This window comes from Ranitomeya imitator, chromosome 4 (genome assembly GCF_032444005.1).
Source record: "Ranitomeya imitator isolate aRanImi1 chromosome 4, aRanImi1.pri, whole genome shotgun sequence".
NCBI lineage: Eukaryota > Metazoa > Chordata > Amphibia > Anura > Dendrobatidae > Ranitomeya > Ranitomeya imitator.
In genome coordinates, this window is record NC_091285.1 from 206,745,240 (window position 1) to 206,761,188 (window position 15,949).

The 15,949-nt window shown below is 42.0% G+C and overlaps 1 protein-coding gene across 2 annotated transcripts in view; it reads right to left on the bottom strand.

Moving 5' to 3' along the window:
- Window positions 1–15,949, bottom strand: part of REEP2 (receptor accessory protein 2) — a 70,490-nt gene that overhangs the window by 21,315 nt on the left and 33,226 nt on the right. For both annotated transcript variants that reach the window (XM_069764315.1, XM_069764316.1), the window contains exons 2-5: window positions 15,536–15,608; window positions 13,706–13,782; window positions 9,741–9,861; window positions 8,644–8,757 (exon numbers count right to left, since the gene is read on the bottom strand). In XM_069764315.1, coding sequence (XP_069620416.1) covers window positions 8,644–8,757; window positions 9,741–9,861; window positions 13,706–13,782; window positions 15,536–15,608 — 385 coding nt within the window. The remainder of the gene's footprint in view (window positions 1–8,643; window positions 8,758–9,740; window positions 9,862–13,705; window positions 13,783–15,535; window positions 15,609–15,949) is intronic.

A 15,949-nucleotide genomic window follows, 5' to 3' on the forward strand; every position in this document is an offset into this window, starting at 1 on the left:
ATTGATCCGTAAAAATGAAAAAGTAATTTTTTGTCACAAAAAAATTATTTTCGCCTTAATTTTTTCATTATCACATAGGATAAAATGGATCATAAAATTTGTTGGGCAATTTCTCCCGAGTACGCCGATACCTCATATGTGGGGGTAAACCACTGTTTGAGCACACGGCAGGGCTCGGAAGGGAAGGCGCGCCTTTTGACTTTTTGAAAGGAAAATTAGCTCCAATTGTTAGCGGACACCATGTCGCGTTTGGAGAGCCCCTGTGTGCCTAAACATTGGAGCTCCCCCACAAGTGACCCCATTTTGGAAACTAGATCCCCCAAGGAACTTATCTAGATGCATATTGAGCACTTTAAACCCGCAGGTGCTTCACAGAAGTTTATAACGCAGAGCCATGAAAATAAAAAATAATTTTTCTTTCCTCAAAAATGATTTTTTAGCCTGGAATTTCCTATTTTGCCAAGGGTAATAGGAGAAATTGGACCCCAAATGTTGTTGTCCAGTTTGTCCTGAGTACGCTGATACCCCATATGTGGCGGTAAACCACTGTTTGGGCGCACGGCAGGGCTCGGAAGGGAAGGCACGCCATTTGGCTTTTTAAATGGAAAATTAGCTCCAATCATTAGCGGACACCATGTCACGTTTGGAGAGCCCCCGTGTGCCTAAAAATTGGAGATCCCCCAGAAATGACCCCATTTTGGAAACTAGTCCACCAAAGGAACTAATCTAGATGTGTGGTGAGGACTTTGAACCCCCAAGTGCTTCACAGAAGTTTATAACGCAGAGCCATGAAAATAAAAAAAAAAAAATATTTTCTCAAAAATGATCTTTTAGCCTGCAATTTTTTATTTTCCCAAGGGTATCAGGAGAAATTTGACCCCAAAATTTGTTGTCCAGTTTCTCCTGAGTACGCTGATACCCCATATGTGGGGGTAAACCACTGTTTGGGCACATGCCGGGGCTCGGAAGTGAAGTAGTGACGTTTTGAAATGCAGAATTTGATGGAATGCTCTGTGGGCGTCACGTTGCGTTTGCAGAGCCCCTGATGTGCCTAAACAGTAGAAACCCCCCACAAGTGACCCCATTTTGGAAACTAGACCCCGAAAGGAACTTATCTAGATGTGTGGTGAGCACTTTGAACCCCCAAGTGCTTCACAGAAGTTTATAATGCAGAGCCGTGAAAATAATAAATACGTTTTCTTTCCTCAAAAATAATTATTTAACCCATAATTTTTTAATTTTCCCAAGGGTAACAGGAGAAATTTGACCCCAATATTTGTTGTCCAGTTTCTCCCGAGTACGGTGATACCCCATATGTGGGGGTAAACTACTGTTTGGGCTCATGCCGGGGCTCGGAATTGAAGTAGTGACGTTTTGAAATGCAGACTTTGATGGAATGCTCTGCGGGCGTCACGTTGCGTTTGCAGAGCCCCTGGTGTGCCTAAACAGTAGAAACCCCCCACAAGTGACCCCATTTTAGAAACTAGACCCCCCAAGGAACTTATCTAGATATGTGGTGAGCACTTTGAACCCCCAAGTGCTTCACAGACATTTACGTAGAGCCGTGAAAATAATAAATCATTTTTCTTTCCTCAAAAATGATGTTTTAGCAAGCATTTTTTTATTTTCACAAGGGTAACAGGAGAAATTGGACCCCAGTAATTGTTGCGCAGTTTATCCTGAGTACACTGATACCCCATATGTGGGGGTAAACCACTGTTTGGGCGCACGTCGGGGCTCGGAATTGAGGGAGCACCATTTGACTTTTTGAATACAAGATTGGCTGGAATCAATGGTGGCGCCATGTTGCGTTTGGAGACCCCTGATGTGCCTAAACAGTGGAAACCCCTCAATTCTACCTCCAACACTAACCCCAACACACCCCTAACCCTAATCCCAACTGTAGCCATAACCCTAATCACAACCCTAACCCCAACACATCCCTAACCACAACCCTAACCCCAACACACCCCTAACCCTAACCACAACCTTAATTCTAACCCTAACCCTAACCACAACCCTAATTCCAACTGTAGCCATAACCCTAACCCTAACCCCAACACATCCCTAACCCTAATCCCAACTGTAGCCATAACCCTAATCACAGCCCTAACCCTAACCCCAATACACCCCTAACCCTAATCCCAACTGTAGCCATAACCCTAATCACAACCCTAACCACAACACACCCCTAACCACAACCCTAATTCCAACCCTAACCCTAAGGTTATGTGCCCACGTTGCGGATTCGTGTGAGATTTTTCAGCATCATTTTTTAAAAATCCGCAGGTAAAAGGCACTGCGTTTTACCTGCGGATTTTCCGCGGATTTCCAGTGTTTTTTGTGCGGATTTCACCTGCGGATTCCTATTGAGGAACAGGTGTAAAACGCTGCGGAATCCGCACAAAGAATTGACATGCTGCGGAAAATACAACGCAGCGTTTCCGCACGGTATTTTCCGCACCATGGGCACAGCGGATTTGGTTTCCATATGTTTACATGGTACTGTACACCTGATGGAACACTGCTGCGAATCCGCAGCGGCCAATCCACTGCGGATCCGCAGCCAAATCCGCACCGTGTGCACATGGCCTAATTCTAAAGGTATGTGCACACGCTGCGGAAAACGCTGCGGATCCGCAGCAGTTTCCCATGAGTTTACAGTTCAATGTAAACCTATGGGAAACAAAAATCGCTGTACACATGCTGCAGAAAAACTGCACGGAAACGCAGCGGTTTACATTCCGCAGCATGTCACTTCTTTGTGCGGATTCCGCAGCGGTTTTACAACTGCTCAAATAGAAAATCGCAGTTGTAAAACCGCAGTGAAATGCGCAGAAAAAACGCGGTAAATCCGCCATAAATCCGCAGCGGTTTAGCACTGCGGATTTATCAAATCCGCAGCGGAAAAATCCGCAGAGGACCAGAATACGTGTGCGCATACCGAAACCCTAACCCTACCCCTACCCCTAACCCTAGCCCTATTCTAACATTAGTGGAAAAAAAAAAAATTCTTTATTTTTTTATTGTCCCTACCTATGGGGGTGACAAAGGGGGGGGGGGGTCATTTATTATTTTTTTTATTTTGATCACTGAGATATAATCTATCTCAGTGATCAAAATGCACTTTGGAACGAATCTGCCGGCCGATTCGGCGGGCGCACTGCGCATGCACCCGCCATTTTGGAAGATGGCGGCGCCCGGGGAGAAGACGGACGGACCCCGGCAGGATCGGTAAGTATGATAGGGTGAGGGGGAGCACGGGGGGTGGGGGGGAAATCGGAGCATGGGGGGGTGAATCGGAGCGCGGGAGGGGTGGAACGGAGCACGGGGGGGGGGGTAGAACGGAGCACGGGGGGGTGGAACGGAGCACGGAGGGGGGTGGATCGGAGTGCAGGGGGGGGTGATCGGAGCACAGGGGGGTGATTGAAGCACGGGGGGGTGATTGAAGCACGGGGGGAGCGGACAAGAGCACGGGGGGGAGCGGAGCACAGGACAGAGGGGAGCCGGAGCAGTGTACCGGCCAGATCGGGGGGCTGGGGGGGGATCGGTGGGGTGGGGGCACATTAGTATTTCCAGCCATGGCCGATGATATTGCAGCATCGGCCATGGCTGGATTGTAATATTTCACCCGTTATAATAGGTGAAATATTACAAATCGCTCTGATTGGCTGTTGAAAGTGAAACTGCCAATCAGAGCGATCGTAGCCACGAGGGGGTGAAGCCACCCCCCCTGGGCTAAACTACCACTCCCCCTGTCCCTGCAGATCGGGTGAAATGGGAGTTAACCCTTTCACCCGATCTGCAGGGACGCGATCTGTCCATGACGCCACATAGGCGTCATGGGTCGGATTGGCACCGACTTTCATGACGCCTACGTGGCGTCAAAGGTCGGGAAGGGGTTAAGGTGACATCCTCTTAGTAACAAAATATTTCGTAAAACATTAAAACTAATTAGCAATGTACAGTGCTAATGTACAGTGTCTTGCGAAAGTATTCGGCTCCCTGGAACTTTTCAACCTTTTCCCACATATCATGCTTCAAAGATACCAAATGTAAATTTTTAGTGAAGATTCAACAAGTGGAACACAATATTTTGACCTTAAAAAAAAATAAAATAAAATAAAAAACAGATGCTTTTGACAAATCAGCATAAAATCTCAAATGACTAAGGCTCATGGAATTTTTTTTTTCCCTTAATATAATTTTGAATTAATTCCTTGATATGGTAAAAATGGATGGGGAGAATAGTGTCTCTAGGGGAATCTGAAGGAATATTCGGTGGTTTGGGTAAACGATGAATCCTGTCTATTAGGTCAGATTCTAAAAGGGATGGGATTATCTTTTTAAATAATCTTTTCACATAGTCAAGTAATTTGTTGGGAGTAACATTTTCGGGAATGCCACGTATCTTAATGTTATTTCTCCTGCTGCGGTCTTCAATATCAGCCAGTTTGATTTTCAATTTGTGCAGTCCTGAACTAAGTTCTCGTTCTTTGGACAAAGTGTCAGTTTGTTACTCTACTACCACAATTGTAGCATAGTGAGTCTCTAGCTTTTTACTTAGAACAAGGTCAAATGTATCTTGAAATAACTTTGTCTGTTTCTCAATATTTAGCAGCATATTTTCATTAATCCTATGGGCAAGACTCAACATGTAGGATTCTATGTCGGATTTGTCTGATGTTGGGGGCAAATCATCCTTTCTCAAACGACTCTTCCCTGGATTAGGATTAGAATCGGCGTCTGAAGCTTCGTGAGAAAGGATACATTTTTCCCCCCAATCCCCTGGACTCTTCCTTTTAGGCCGGTTTCACACGTCAGTGGCTCCTGGTACGTGAGGTGACAGTTTCCTCACGTACTGGAGACACTGATTACGTAGACACATTAAAATCAATGTGTCTCTGCACACGTCAGCGTGTTTTCACGGACAGTGTGTCCGTGTGCAAAACACGGAGACATGTCAGTGTTCGTGGGAGCGCACGGATTACACGGACCCATTAAAGTCAATGGGTCCGTGTAAAACAAGTACCGCACACGGACCTTGTCCGTGTGCAGTCCGTGTGCCGTGCAGGAGACAGCGCTACAGTAAGCGCTGTCCCCCCCACATGGTGCTGAAGCCGCGATTCATATCTTCTCTGCGGCAGCATTTGCTGTAGAGAAGATATGAAAAAATCCTTTTTTTTTTTTTTTTTTTTTTTCTCGTGTTTAAAATAAAGATCCCTGTCCCCACCCCCTGTGCGCCCGCCCGCTGTTATTAAAATACTCACCCGGCTCCCTCGCAGTGTCGTGTCCTGGCCGCAGCTTCTCCTGTATGCGGTCACGTGGGGCCGCCCATTACAGAAATGAATATGCGGCTCCACCTCCCATAGAGGTGGAGCCGCATATTCATTTCTGTAATGGGCGGCCCCACGTGACCGCATACAGGAGAAGCTGCGGCCAGGACACGACACTGCGAGGGAGACGGGTGAGTATTTTAATAACAGCGGGCGGGCGCACAGGGGGTGGGGACAGGGATCTTTATTTTAAACACGAGAAACAAAAAAAAAAAAAAAAAGGATTTTTCATATCCTCTCTACAGCAAACGCTGCTGCAGAGAAGATATGAATCGCGGCTTCAGCACCAGATGCAGGGGACAGCGCTTATCTCTAGCGCTGTCTCCTGCACGGTGCGTGTGGTACCCAGTCGGCACACGTGTGCCACACTGATGTGCCACAGAAACGCACGGGCACACGGACAATTCCGGTACCGATTTTTCCGGTACCAGAATTATCTGGACGTGTGGGACTGCCCTCAGAGGATAATGAAAGGTCAATTTCCTCTCAATTTTAGGGAGTCTTTTTTGGTTTAGCAGGTTTAACGGATTTGGTATTTTTATCCAGTGGGATGGACAGAGCAGTTTTACCATCTTGTTTGTTTTCTCCTTTGTGGGGAGATCTGGATTTCAGTGGACTCACAAAGTTAAAAGAGTCTTCTGATGTGTTATGGCAAGAGCCCCTAACCTTCTTGGGTCTCTGTGGTAGAGATGTTGGTGTGATAACGGGTTTACTTTCAGTATTACCATGACTCATTTTATATTATTTGAGATGATTAGTGATGAGCGAATATACTCGTTACTCGAGATTTCTCGAGCATGCTCGGGGGTCCTCAGAGTATTTTTTAGTGCTCGGAGATTTAGTTTTTCTTGCTGCAGCTGAACGATTTACATCTCTAATTAGCCAGCTTGATTACATGTGGGGATTCCCTAGCAACCAGGCAACCCCCACATGTACTTATGCTGGCTAACAGATGTAAATCATTCAGCTGTGGCAAGAAAAACTAAATCTCCGAGGACTAAAAAAATACTCGGAGGACCCCCGAGCATGCTCGAGAAATCTCGAGTTACGAGTATATTCGCTCATCACTAGAGATGATATCTAACTGTTCAGTGCAGAGTGGATAAAGATTCCTACTAAATGCGGCAACAGACTATCAATCTGTATCGAAAAGTAGTAAGCAATAGTTAGTAGATTTTACCATTAAAAGTGAGCATATGTGTTAAACACCCTAGTGTTAGAGTGATAGAATTTTTTAAGCAATAGATAATGATTTATCACTCAATGTAGACACAGGTGGAGAATGTCCTGATGTGGTCGGATTGGAGTGAATAAAGATTCCCACCAAAGTGGTCCCAGGACATAGATCAGAAGACGAGAATTAAAGATAATAGACAGTAAATAGAAAATAGGAAATAAATTTCACTACTTGGGTAATCACACGTAGATTCTAACCAAATAATAGTATGTAAGAGAGACCCCCACACTGTGTGGTCTCAAAGCAACAATTTGTATCCAAGAAAAGCGGTATATCACCAACCCCTTAAATTGGCAGTACTGGAAGACTAATCACAGTACGTGGACCCAGGCTGCAGATTTAGAGCAGAGAATATGTGCCATAGCTTAAACCTATAGTTAATATTTAAATAAACAAAACATTTAAAGGTAATCCTGCAATGGAAATAAGAGCAGAGAATAAATCAAAGGAATTACATATAACATTCCAAAAGAGTTGACAATATCAAAAACTCTAAGCAGATAAGAGTGGGATACTTCAAAAATGCTACTGCAGCCTGTTATAAAGACTGAATAGCCTTGTGTTAGGTTGCTAGTTCTATATTCCTCTGTCCAATAATGATGACAGAGCATGGGCCACAGAAAAATCAACTGAATCCGTGGTGGTCTTGATTACCGATAACTTCTTCCTCTTCTTGCCTAACAATTAAATTTTGTCCATGGCGCTAAACAGGGCTGTGACACTACGACGCGAGGAATAGAAAAACTTGAGTACTGTCAGACACACCGGAGGATTCCGCGAGTATCTGAAGGAGCGCTAGTGCAGCAGCACTCTCGGGGTGGTCAGCCACGTTGTGAGTTAGGCGGTGACTCTCCAGAGCACCCACTGCAGCTTCCCTGGTCTCCTGCAATATAAGTGATTACCTGGCTGCTGTGAAGATGACAGGGGAGGTCACGGTTTCAGACTGGCAAAGATTGGAGCGTTGCTATGGCTCCGGTCTAAAATGGATGGCGTTCAGGACTTCCGGTCTCCTCCCCTTGCAGTGAGGCGTGAACCTCAATGCCTGCACAAGTGTCTGACGAAATAACCACTGTGTGGAGAGGGTCCTGGTCTTCTTCAAATCGACACTCTCCTGCAATCCAGCGAGGTCGTGGTCCGTTGATGGAAAGCTATTGCCGCAACACTCCCGGTGTTGTCAGCTGCCAAGTACAGCAAAGCTAATGGAAGCTCACCTATGTACTGGTCGTAGCTCCCTCAAATTCCCAGACAGTTCCGATCTGTCAGGTGTGTTCACAGGTGTCTAAGAAGGTGAGGGATTTGTGTAACAAGGGCTAAAATAATTGCCCAGTCTCTAGGATAAATAGCCCGCAAGTCTCTAGGCTTGTGTGTTGCTATGGGGAAACAGCCTCCGTTGCCCAAGTGTGGAGCTCTGGGACAGAGAATCGGAAAAGCCCCGAAATGGGCTTAAAATAGTCCCGATATAATAAAAATCTGTCTATGTAACACAAATGTCGGGGTAAGTGAAGGATAACAAAGGCTGAGGTAAAGTTATTGCTCCAATCCCTGGTTGCTATGAGGAGATGGTCTCGTTGCTATGAGGAGATGGCCTCCGTTATACAGGTGTATAACACTGGTACGAAGAGTCAGAAAACCCCCAAAATAGACTCAAAATGTTCCTGGTATAATTAAGAGTCGGTCTCTTGAAAATAAATATGGCAAAAAAAAAAAAAAAACGCTTTTAAAATCGCGATTGTTGTTGATATGGAGGATATTACCTCAGAGCTCCGGACCGCCCCCAAATCTTCCTAGCTTTTTCAACATAGGGACAGTTCTTTCTACATAAACCATAAATTTGCTTCATTTTATGCAAATTATTCCTATATTTCAACTATAAAGTGCAACAAGAAGGTGAATACAGTTATTGCCAATTTTATTCTCTAAACCTATTGTTTTTTCACTAGAAATCTTCCAAAGTAAAATGAGAAGGATCACAAATTCTAGAATACAGATAATAATGCTATTATGGAAGGGACAGAGCAAAATAGTGAAATTTCAAATAAGTGATGCATTTCTGTAATAAACTTATTTTACCTTTGTAGCTGCTGTCACAGCGGCATTTGCAGCAAGATTTAGGCCCCTTTTCCCCACACGCATCATTGTTTCATAGCTCTTGTCTCTCGCCTGAGCAATGTACTCATCAATCTCCTATAGGAGCACATACAAGAATTTTAATAATTTGAAGTCAATTTTCCAGAAACTAGTAAACATGATTTTAAGGTACCATAAAGCTTTATTTGATGTGGTACAATAGGTCTTATTTCTAAATTCAATGATATACGATATCTTAAAACTGCAGCAGCCTCAAAATGATTGTAATGGTAGCATGTTGCATTAACCAGTGATTTGTAGTTTAAAAGAATGATATCATTCCCATTATTCTATGCAACAGCATAGCCATGCATTACATGTTCTCCCTTTTATTCAATGACCGCTATATCGTTCCATATTTAGAAACTATTATTTGATCCATACTATGATCAACGCAATTTAAAGAGGTATTTTTAAGGTTGGGACAGGGCTAAGGGATAAGTTCTTGAATCGCTTAGGGTCCAACCCTTGGGACCTTTGCTGATTCCGAGAACCAGGGCTCTAAGGAATTAATGGAGTGGTGGTTGGTCATGTGCGCTACCACTCCATTCTTACTGCCCTCAGCTATATCTGGACGTCCCGTGAGGAATGAATGGAGCGGCAGTGCACATGATCAACCACCGCTCTATTCACACAGGGCTCTTCAGTTCCCTGGTTGGATCCCAAACAATTGGGGAGTTATTCTTTAGCCCTATTCTCGGGATGGGTGCGGGTCAGAGCGGTCTTATCCCCAGCAATTAGGAAGCTATCCACTATCCAATGAAAACATTTATGGATCTACCTCATATCAAGTACCAAAAGCAATTCTGGCTCTTAGCCACTGAAAGTGTTCAATAAGTATGAGGCACTAAACCTTTTCCATGGACAATCTGGTAGTTATAGGCCTTTTCTAATTTGTATATTTATTTTAATGCAATTTTTATTATATGTTACATTTTGTAAGTTGTCAAATATCTAGTGCCCCATGAACTGATACAAACAAAACCAATATTTCTAGTGAAATAAATCAACAAAACATACAGGATAGCAAGTAAACATACCTTTTCCTTACTAGATAGTGTTGGATGCACAAACTTTCTATACAACACACTAGAGCCTTTGGTGTAAGGTGAAAGAAGCCAAATTACAAATGCAATTTTTAGCTCAAAATAAAAAGGAAACCTGAAAAGAGAAATAACTAAAATTAGCACTGAATAAACACGTCTTTGTTAATAAAGAAAAAAAAAAAACTTGTAAAGGCTCACGCCCAACTCCAGAACTTGTTCAAGAAAAAGGGACATTTTACTATATGAAAAGAGCAGGTGAAGAAAAGGAATACGCAGGAGAAACAAAAAAAAAAAGGATAAGAATTCTTTTACTTGGAAATAATTAATAGAATGGGGTTTTTCACGTCCATTATATATTTTTAAGCTTACGGCTTTGACAAAAATAATCTTAGAATCTGTCTAGTAGTGGCACACTATTATATCAAATGTTCCCATGTGGGTTATATACAGGAGTTGTGGCTTTCTGCACCCTTATACCTAAGCCCTAGTTAGAAAATCAAAAGGTTATTAGCATTAAATTACACACAAGTTAAATTATTTTGCTAAACCTGAAAGAATTTTCAACCTGGGGAGATCATGATGGCAGTGTCCTATCCAAGATGGCTCTTGTTGAAAAAAAAAGTCATGGTGTCTGTGTGAACAGAGCTTAACTACATATCTTTAACATAATGTTCAGCTATACTTTACAGTTAATAATCATAATCTTCATAATTGTATATTATTTATTTTCAATACTTTATTTTATTTACTTTCATAGCGCCATCATATTGCAGCGCTTTACAGACATCACTGTCCTCACAATCTAAATTGCTTTGAAGCGTGTGAGGAACCCCACGAAACATGTGGAGACCATACAAACACCTTGCAGTTGTTAGCCTTGCCCCTTTGAATCCAGGACACCAGCACTACAAGACTATTATAGGGTGTGCTGGACTTGATTTCTTCTAAACACGCAATAGGCTTTAAAGAAACCAATTCCCTTTGATCATGTGACTGATGCCGTCAATCAAGGGCCGCAATAGTAACCAACTCGTAGAAGAGTAGTACATGTGGGAGGGTTAATGCATAGTATGTAAAACAAAATAGCAATTAAAAACATGGTTTTAGGGTAGGTGAACACGGTCAGTAAAAGCTGCGGGTTGGACGATGCGTACTTGTGCAGCGTCCAACCCGCAGCGGCCAGATGTTACAGCATAGTGGATGGGATTTCAAGAAATCCTATGTCCACTATGCGTGCACGGATGCCCGCAGCTCACCCGCAAAGACGGACATGCGGCGCATCTTTTCAGACCGCAGCATATCTATTATCTTGCGGAGACGCGAGCCCCTGCAAGATACATTTCACCTGTACAATATATTGGGCATGGTGATTCCACAAGGTTTAGTGATCGCATGCGGAATCACCTGCGTTCAATAGCCGGCAGCGCTTTGGACAGAGCGGACATGTGCTGCATCCAAAGTGATGTCAATTACTGACAGTGTGCACCTACCCTTAAAGGGACACGGTCACCTGAATTTGGAGGGAACAATCTTCAGCCATGGAGGCGGGGTTTTTGATTCACCCTTTCCTTACCCGCTGGCTGCATGCTGGCTGCAATATTGGATTGAAGTTCATTCTCTGTCCTCTGTAGTACACGCCTGCACAAGGTGCAATCTTGCCTTGCACAGGCGTGTCCTATGGAGGACAGAGAATGAACTTCAATCCAATATTGCAGCCAGCATGCAGCCAGCGGGTAAGGAAAGGGTGAATCAAACACACAAAAACCCCGCCTCCATGGCTAAAGATTGTTCCCTCCAAATTCAGGTGACAGTGTCCCTTTAAGGACCAAGGGACATATCGGTCCCATAGTTTGAAACTGCCGATCAATGTGACTGAATAAACTTATGGCCATGAAAGAGTTAACTGCTTTGCCACTTGTAAAATTATTCATTGCTTAAAAATCAGCTTTTTGTGTTCTATACATTATTTTTGCCATTTTTTGCTTTCTTTACATACCACAATTTGCAATTTTAAAAATAAACTATAGATCGTACAACTTTCCCATTAGCCACTGTTTTATTTAAGACTAACTTCATGTTGTTTCAGGAGCTAAAACACATGTACATGGCGTCAGGATCTGACCAGTGGATCCTGTGTTATCAGCGGTGTATATAGGCATTTAGTAATCGGATAGAGGCTGTCATTGTAGTTCTGCCTCTGGCAAGATGGAACCCTGCTGAAAACTCTTACTAATCACAGGAAGGAGTCTACAAAAGCCCCAGGGCTTAGTTTGAAAATTGCAACATTACAAATGTTTTTTTCTTCGATATAAAGAAAAAAAAAGTAACCTTAAAAAAAAAAAAAAAAACTAATAAAATACTGGTACATGTAAAAAAATCATGATTTAAACAATACATTAATTCCTGATGCTAGCTTCCCTTTAAACAGAACGTTGCAGGTTATTTCTGACTCCTTCAAAAGTGTTCTCTCTACCTGCCTATCACTGAAAACATGTATCCCCTTTGTTCCAATATCCACGTTTAACTGAATGGAGATTATTGATGAGAAGGCAATTATCATAACAGCACCATTCTGGCATTTTTTTTTATTTCACCACCAGAGTGGCATCACTAATATATATTTTCCTTACCCCTAGTAATATTCTTACCAGTCTCTGTGTTCTGCTCGTCTTGGCACTGCTCCGGTCCTGCTCAGCCATCTTGTGACCGCAGTTTCTGAATGGAAGTCAGAGGTAACCGCCACAAGCTTCCAATATAAGTCTATGAGAGTCTGGTTCTGGCCTTGTTCGGGCTCTTATAGACTTACATTGAGTATTGACTTCCGGCAGGCCACACAAGGCAGAAGACAGCTGGAGCTGCACCGAGAACAGAAGAAGACAGTGGCTGGTAACAATTTTACTAGGGTGAAAGAACGTGCATTAATAATACCACTCCAGGGGAGAAATTAACAAAAATACGCTGAAGTGGTGCTTTAAAATTGTGCACAGTTCTTCTGAACAAGCAAAGCTGCCTCATTATAGCAGCATCGAAGAGCGCATAGATTAGACCATCATTGCCGCTGGTCTGAACTGCCAATATGCCGGAAAGCCTGACCTCCAGCTACAGGAAACTGGGAGGCTCGGGAGCAGTGCTCTCCTGCCAAAAGTTGATTGGAAACCCATTCGAGTAGAAAAAAAGGCCAGTCAATGGTAGACATATGCAACTGTAAATATAACATGTAGAGTTTTGCTTTCAGCATTTTTCTTCAGACTACTTGGGCATGACTTCATGACTTACCAAAGCAGCCACTTAGACGTGGCCTTTTGGCTCAGGAGAAATACACTACTATTATACAAGTCATAGAGAGTTGTATTTCACTACAACTTCTGAAAACCATAAACAGGAGCACGGCACAACCAGGAGAAATGGTGTCCTGTCCTGATCTTATTTATACAACTACGTGTACCAAGGGCTAAAACCAGCTTTATGTGCCGACATGGTTAACGCTTTGGCTGTGGAATATTCTAGGAGACGTCTTTAGCTGTTTACTTCTGGATGTCTGTTTTCCAGTCCTTAATAAAAGCATCTTCAATGATCCATGAAGTAGTAACACGACCTTGTGCACATATCTTATCACAGAGAATTCATTTTCCATCTGCTCTCGGAAAATATCAGCCTGTTACACTCATTTATGCAGTCAGGAGTAGTGACCTTTCCCATCAAAATAATGCACCACACTGGCTTGCCTTTTTCCCAGAACTCACTACAAAAGCAAAGCTCACACCTATCAACGATTGATTTTCCGCTAGATTTTTTGTGTGTATTATATCAGTATTAAATAAGTTTTAAATATTAACTTAAATTCTAACCTCCTTTTCATCAACGTGTACGAAGGTAAATATGAGTGTGAATGTTACAATGTTATAAATAATGGCAATGCTGACATCCCCAATGTAGATAGAAGGCTTTCTGCTACTTACCAGGAAAGAATAATGTCAGTTAAAGTTTCTGCAGTGGAGAAAAAGGCAAACACAATCCAATACATCATCCATTTTACCTGCAAGAAGTCATACATTATTCGTCAGCTTCCATTTAATGCTCTGAAACCCACTGCTCCATACAAAAAGTATTGACATGACAAGACAAAGTTAAAAAGACTAGGGGCACTTTTAGGGTATGTTCCCATAGGGCATTTCTGTGGATATCGCTATGTAGGGGTGTGGTACATGGTGCATATTTCAATTTGCATGTGCACAACATTTCTTAAAATCTCATACAGTCACTCCATGAAAGAAGAGACACTTAGCCACACATATTTATCAATCAAGACCTTGAACTAAGGCCTCTGGGGTCAATTTCATTACATTGGGGTTTATTACGCCAGTCTTAAAAAAGGTATCCATAATAATTATGTATCCATTGGTATGTAAGCAAGTTCCCCTATTTCGTCCATAGATTGGAAGCTTGCGAGCAGGGCCCTCACTCCTCTTGGTATTTGTTGATTTATGCGATTTCTGTTATGCTGTAATGTCTTTTATTGTCTGCACAAGTCCCCTCCAAAATATAGAGTGCTGCAGAATATGTTGGCGCCATAGAAATAAAAATAAATAATAATTATATTATTATGTGCACTAAAATAGATACCAATCTACATCTTCCCCAGTTTCCGCTACCGCTTTGGTCACTTTCTCAATGTAAGTCTATGGAAATTGGTTCGAAGTCTTATAGACTTACATTGTAGAAAGTCTCACAAGTTTATATTAGAGTTGGAAAAGCTGCAGAGCGTACACAAGGGACCGGAGTGGCACTGGAAATCAGAGCAAATGGTGTAAGTACCGTATTCTGAAACATTTATACTATATTACAGAGATTATAAGGACAGTTTATGGAATTCTAAATGTTCAGAGACCTTTTCTTTAAAGAGCAAGATAAGCCAAAATTGGCACATCATTGACTGCCTTTGTGCCAGAAACTGGTATCTATGGCAGCTAGGAGGTGAGAAGTTTGGTTACAATCTGTGACCATTTCTGGCACAAATTGTAATAAATCCATCAGATTATGTGGCACAACTGTCCCCAGTCTTTTTCATCACTTATGAAAAGAAGCTGAAACTGGTTCACGTGTTGGTACGGTGTGTCTCAAAGTTTGTGACTACTTTATGCCACAAAGGCAATAACTCTCCCCAATATATGAAAACTAAGGCCTCATTCACACTTCCAGTATACTCAGAGAGTCGCATATCCGTGTATTTTTTGTTAACTGGGTGTCTGCAAAAGAAAATAAAAAAAAAATCACAGACACTCCTATGTTTTTAATCTGAGTCACGGCTCAAGCTCATCCATGTGTGTTTATAATGACCACCGACAGCACGAAGAGGTCATCTGTGTGCAATACAAGTGCTACACTGTATCGAGTAATCTAGGGGATAAATAACACCTGCAGAAATTATTGCTACAAATTCTATACAATAATGCTATGATGCATCCATGTTCAATGTTCACTTGTTGCCATACAAGTGCTTCTCACTAAATAGAACACCAACATTAACAGAAATAAGCACTTGAAATAGATCACTCTGTAATGACTCTGTATAATATAGGAGTTTCACTCCATGTATTGAAGAACTGAAATAAATTAACTTTTTGATGATATTATAAATTTTGTGAGAAGCACCTGTATATTCCATCCCTTGGCAAGTACCATAATATTGTATTTACTTCACTTGTTAGTGGTTTTACTGTTACGGCTGATAATAAATAAATACATAATTGTTCATCATCAAACACGTAACATCACATACAAAAACTTACATATTCTTTAACATTTTTTGTCTTGACAGCCTTATATGATGAGTATGCTGGATATAATGTGCCAAATAGCAACCTGAAGCATAAAAAGACAGAAATATAGGTAAGAGGAGAGTATGGCAGAATATATCAATCGCCGCTCATCAGAATTGACTCAGATTTCACCATGTCTTATCAAATGTAAGCTTGTTATTATTATTATTATTATTATTACTACATACTATTTCTCACTAAACAGAGAAACAACTAAAAGGTAAAAATACCAAATGTTTATTCATTACAATTACATAACCGACTATATTATTCTATTGAGAAGTAATAAGAAGTCATGAAGTTGAGAACAGATCTTATTTATACAAATATTGTGCATAGAATCATTATGATGAGTTCAATGACGAGATCTGGCAAATCATATTA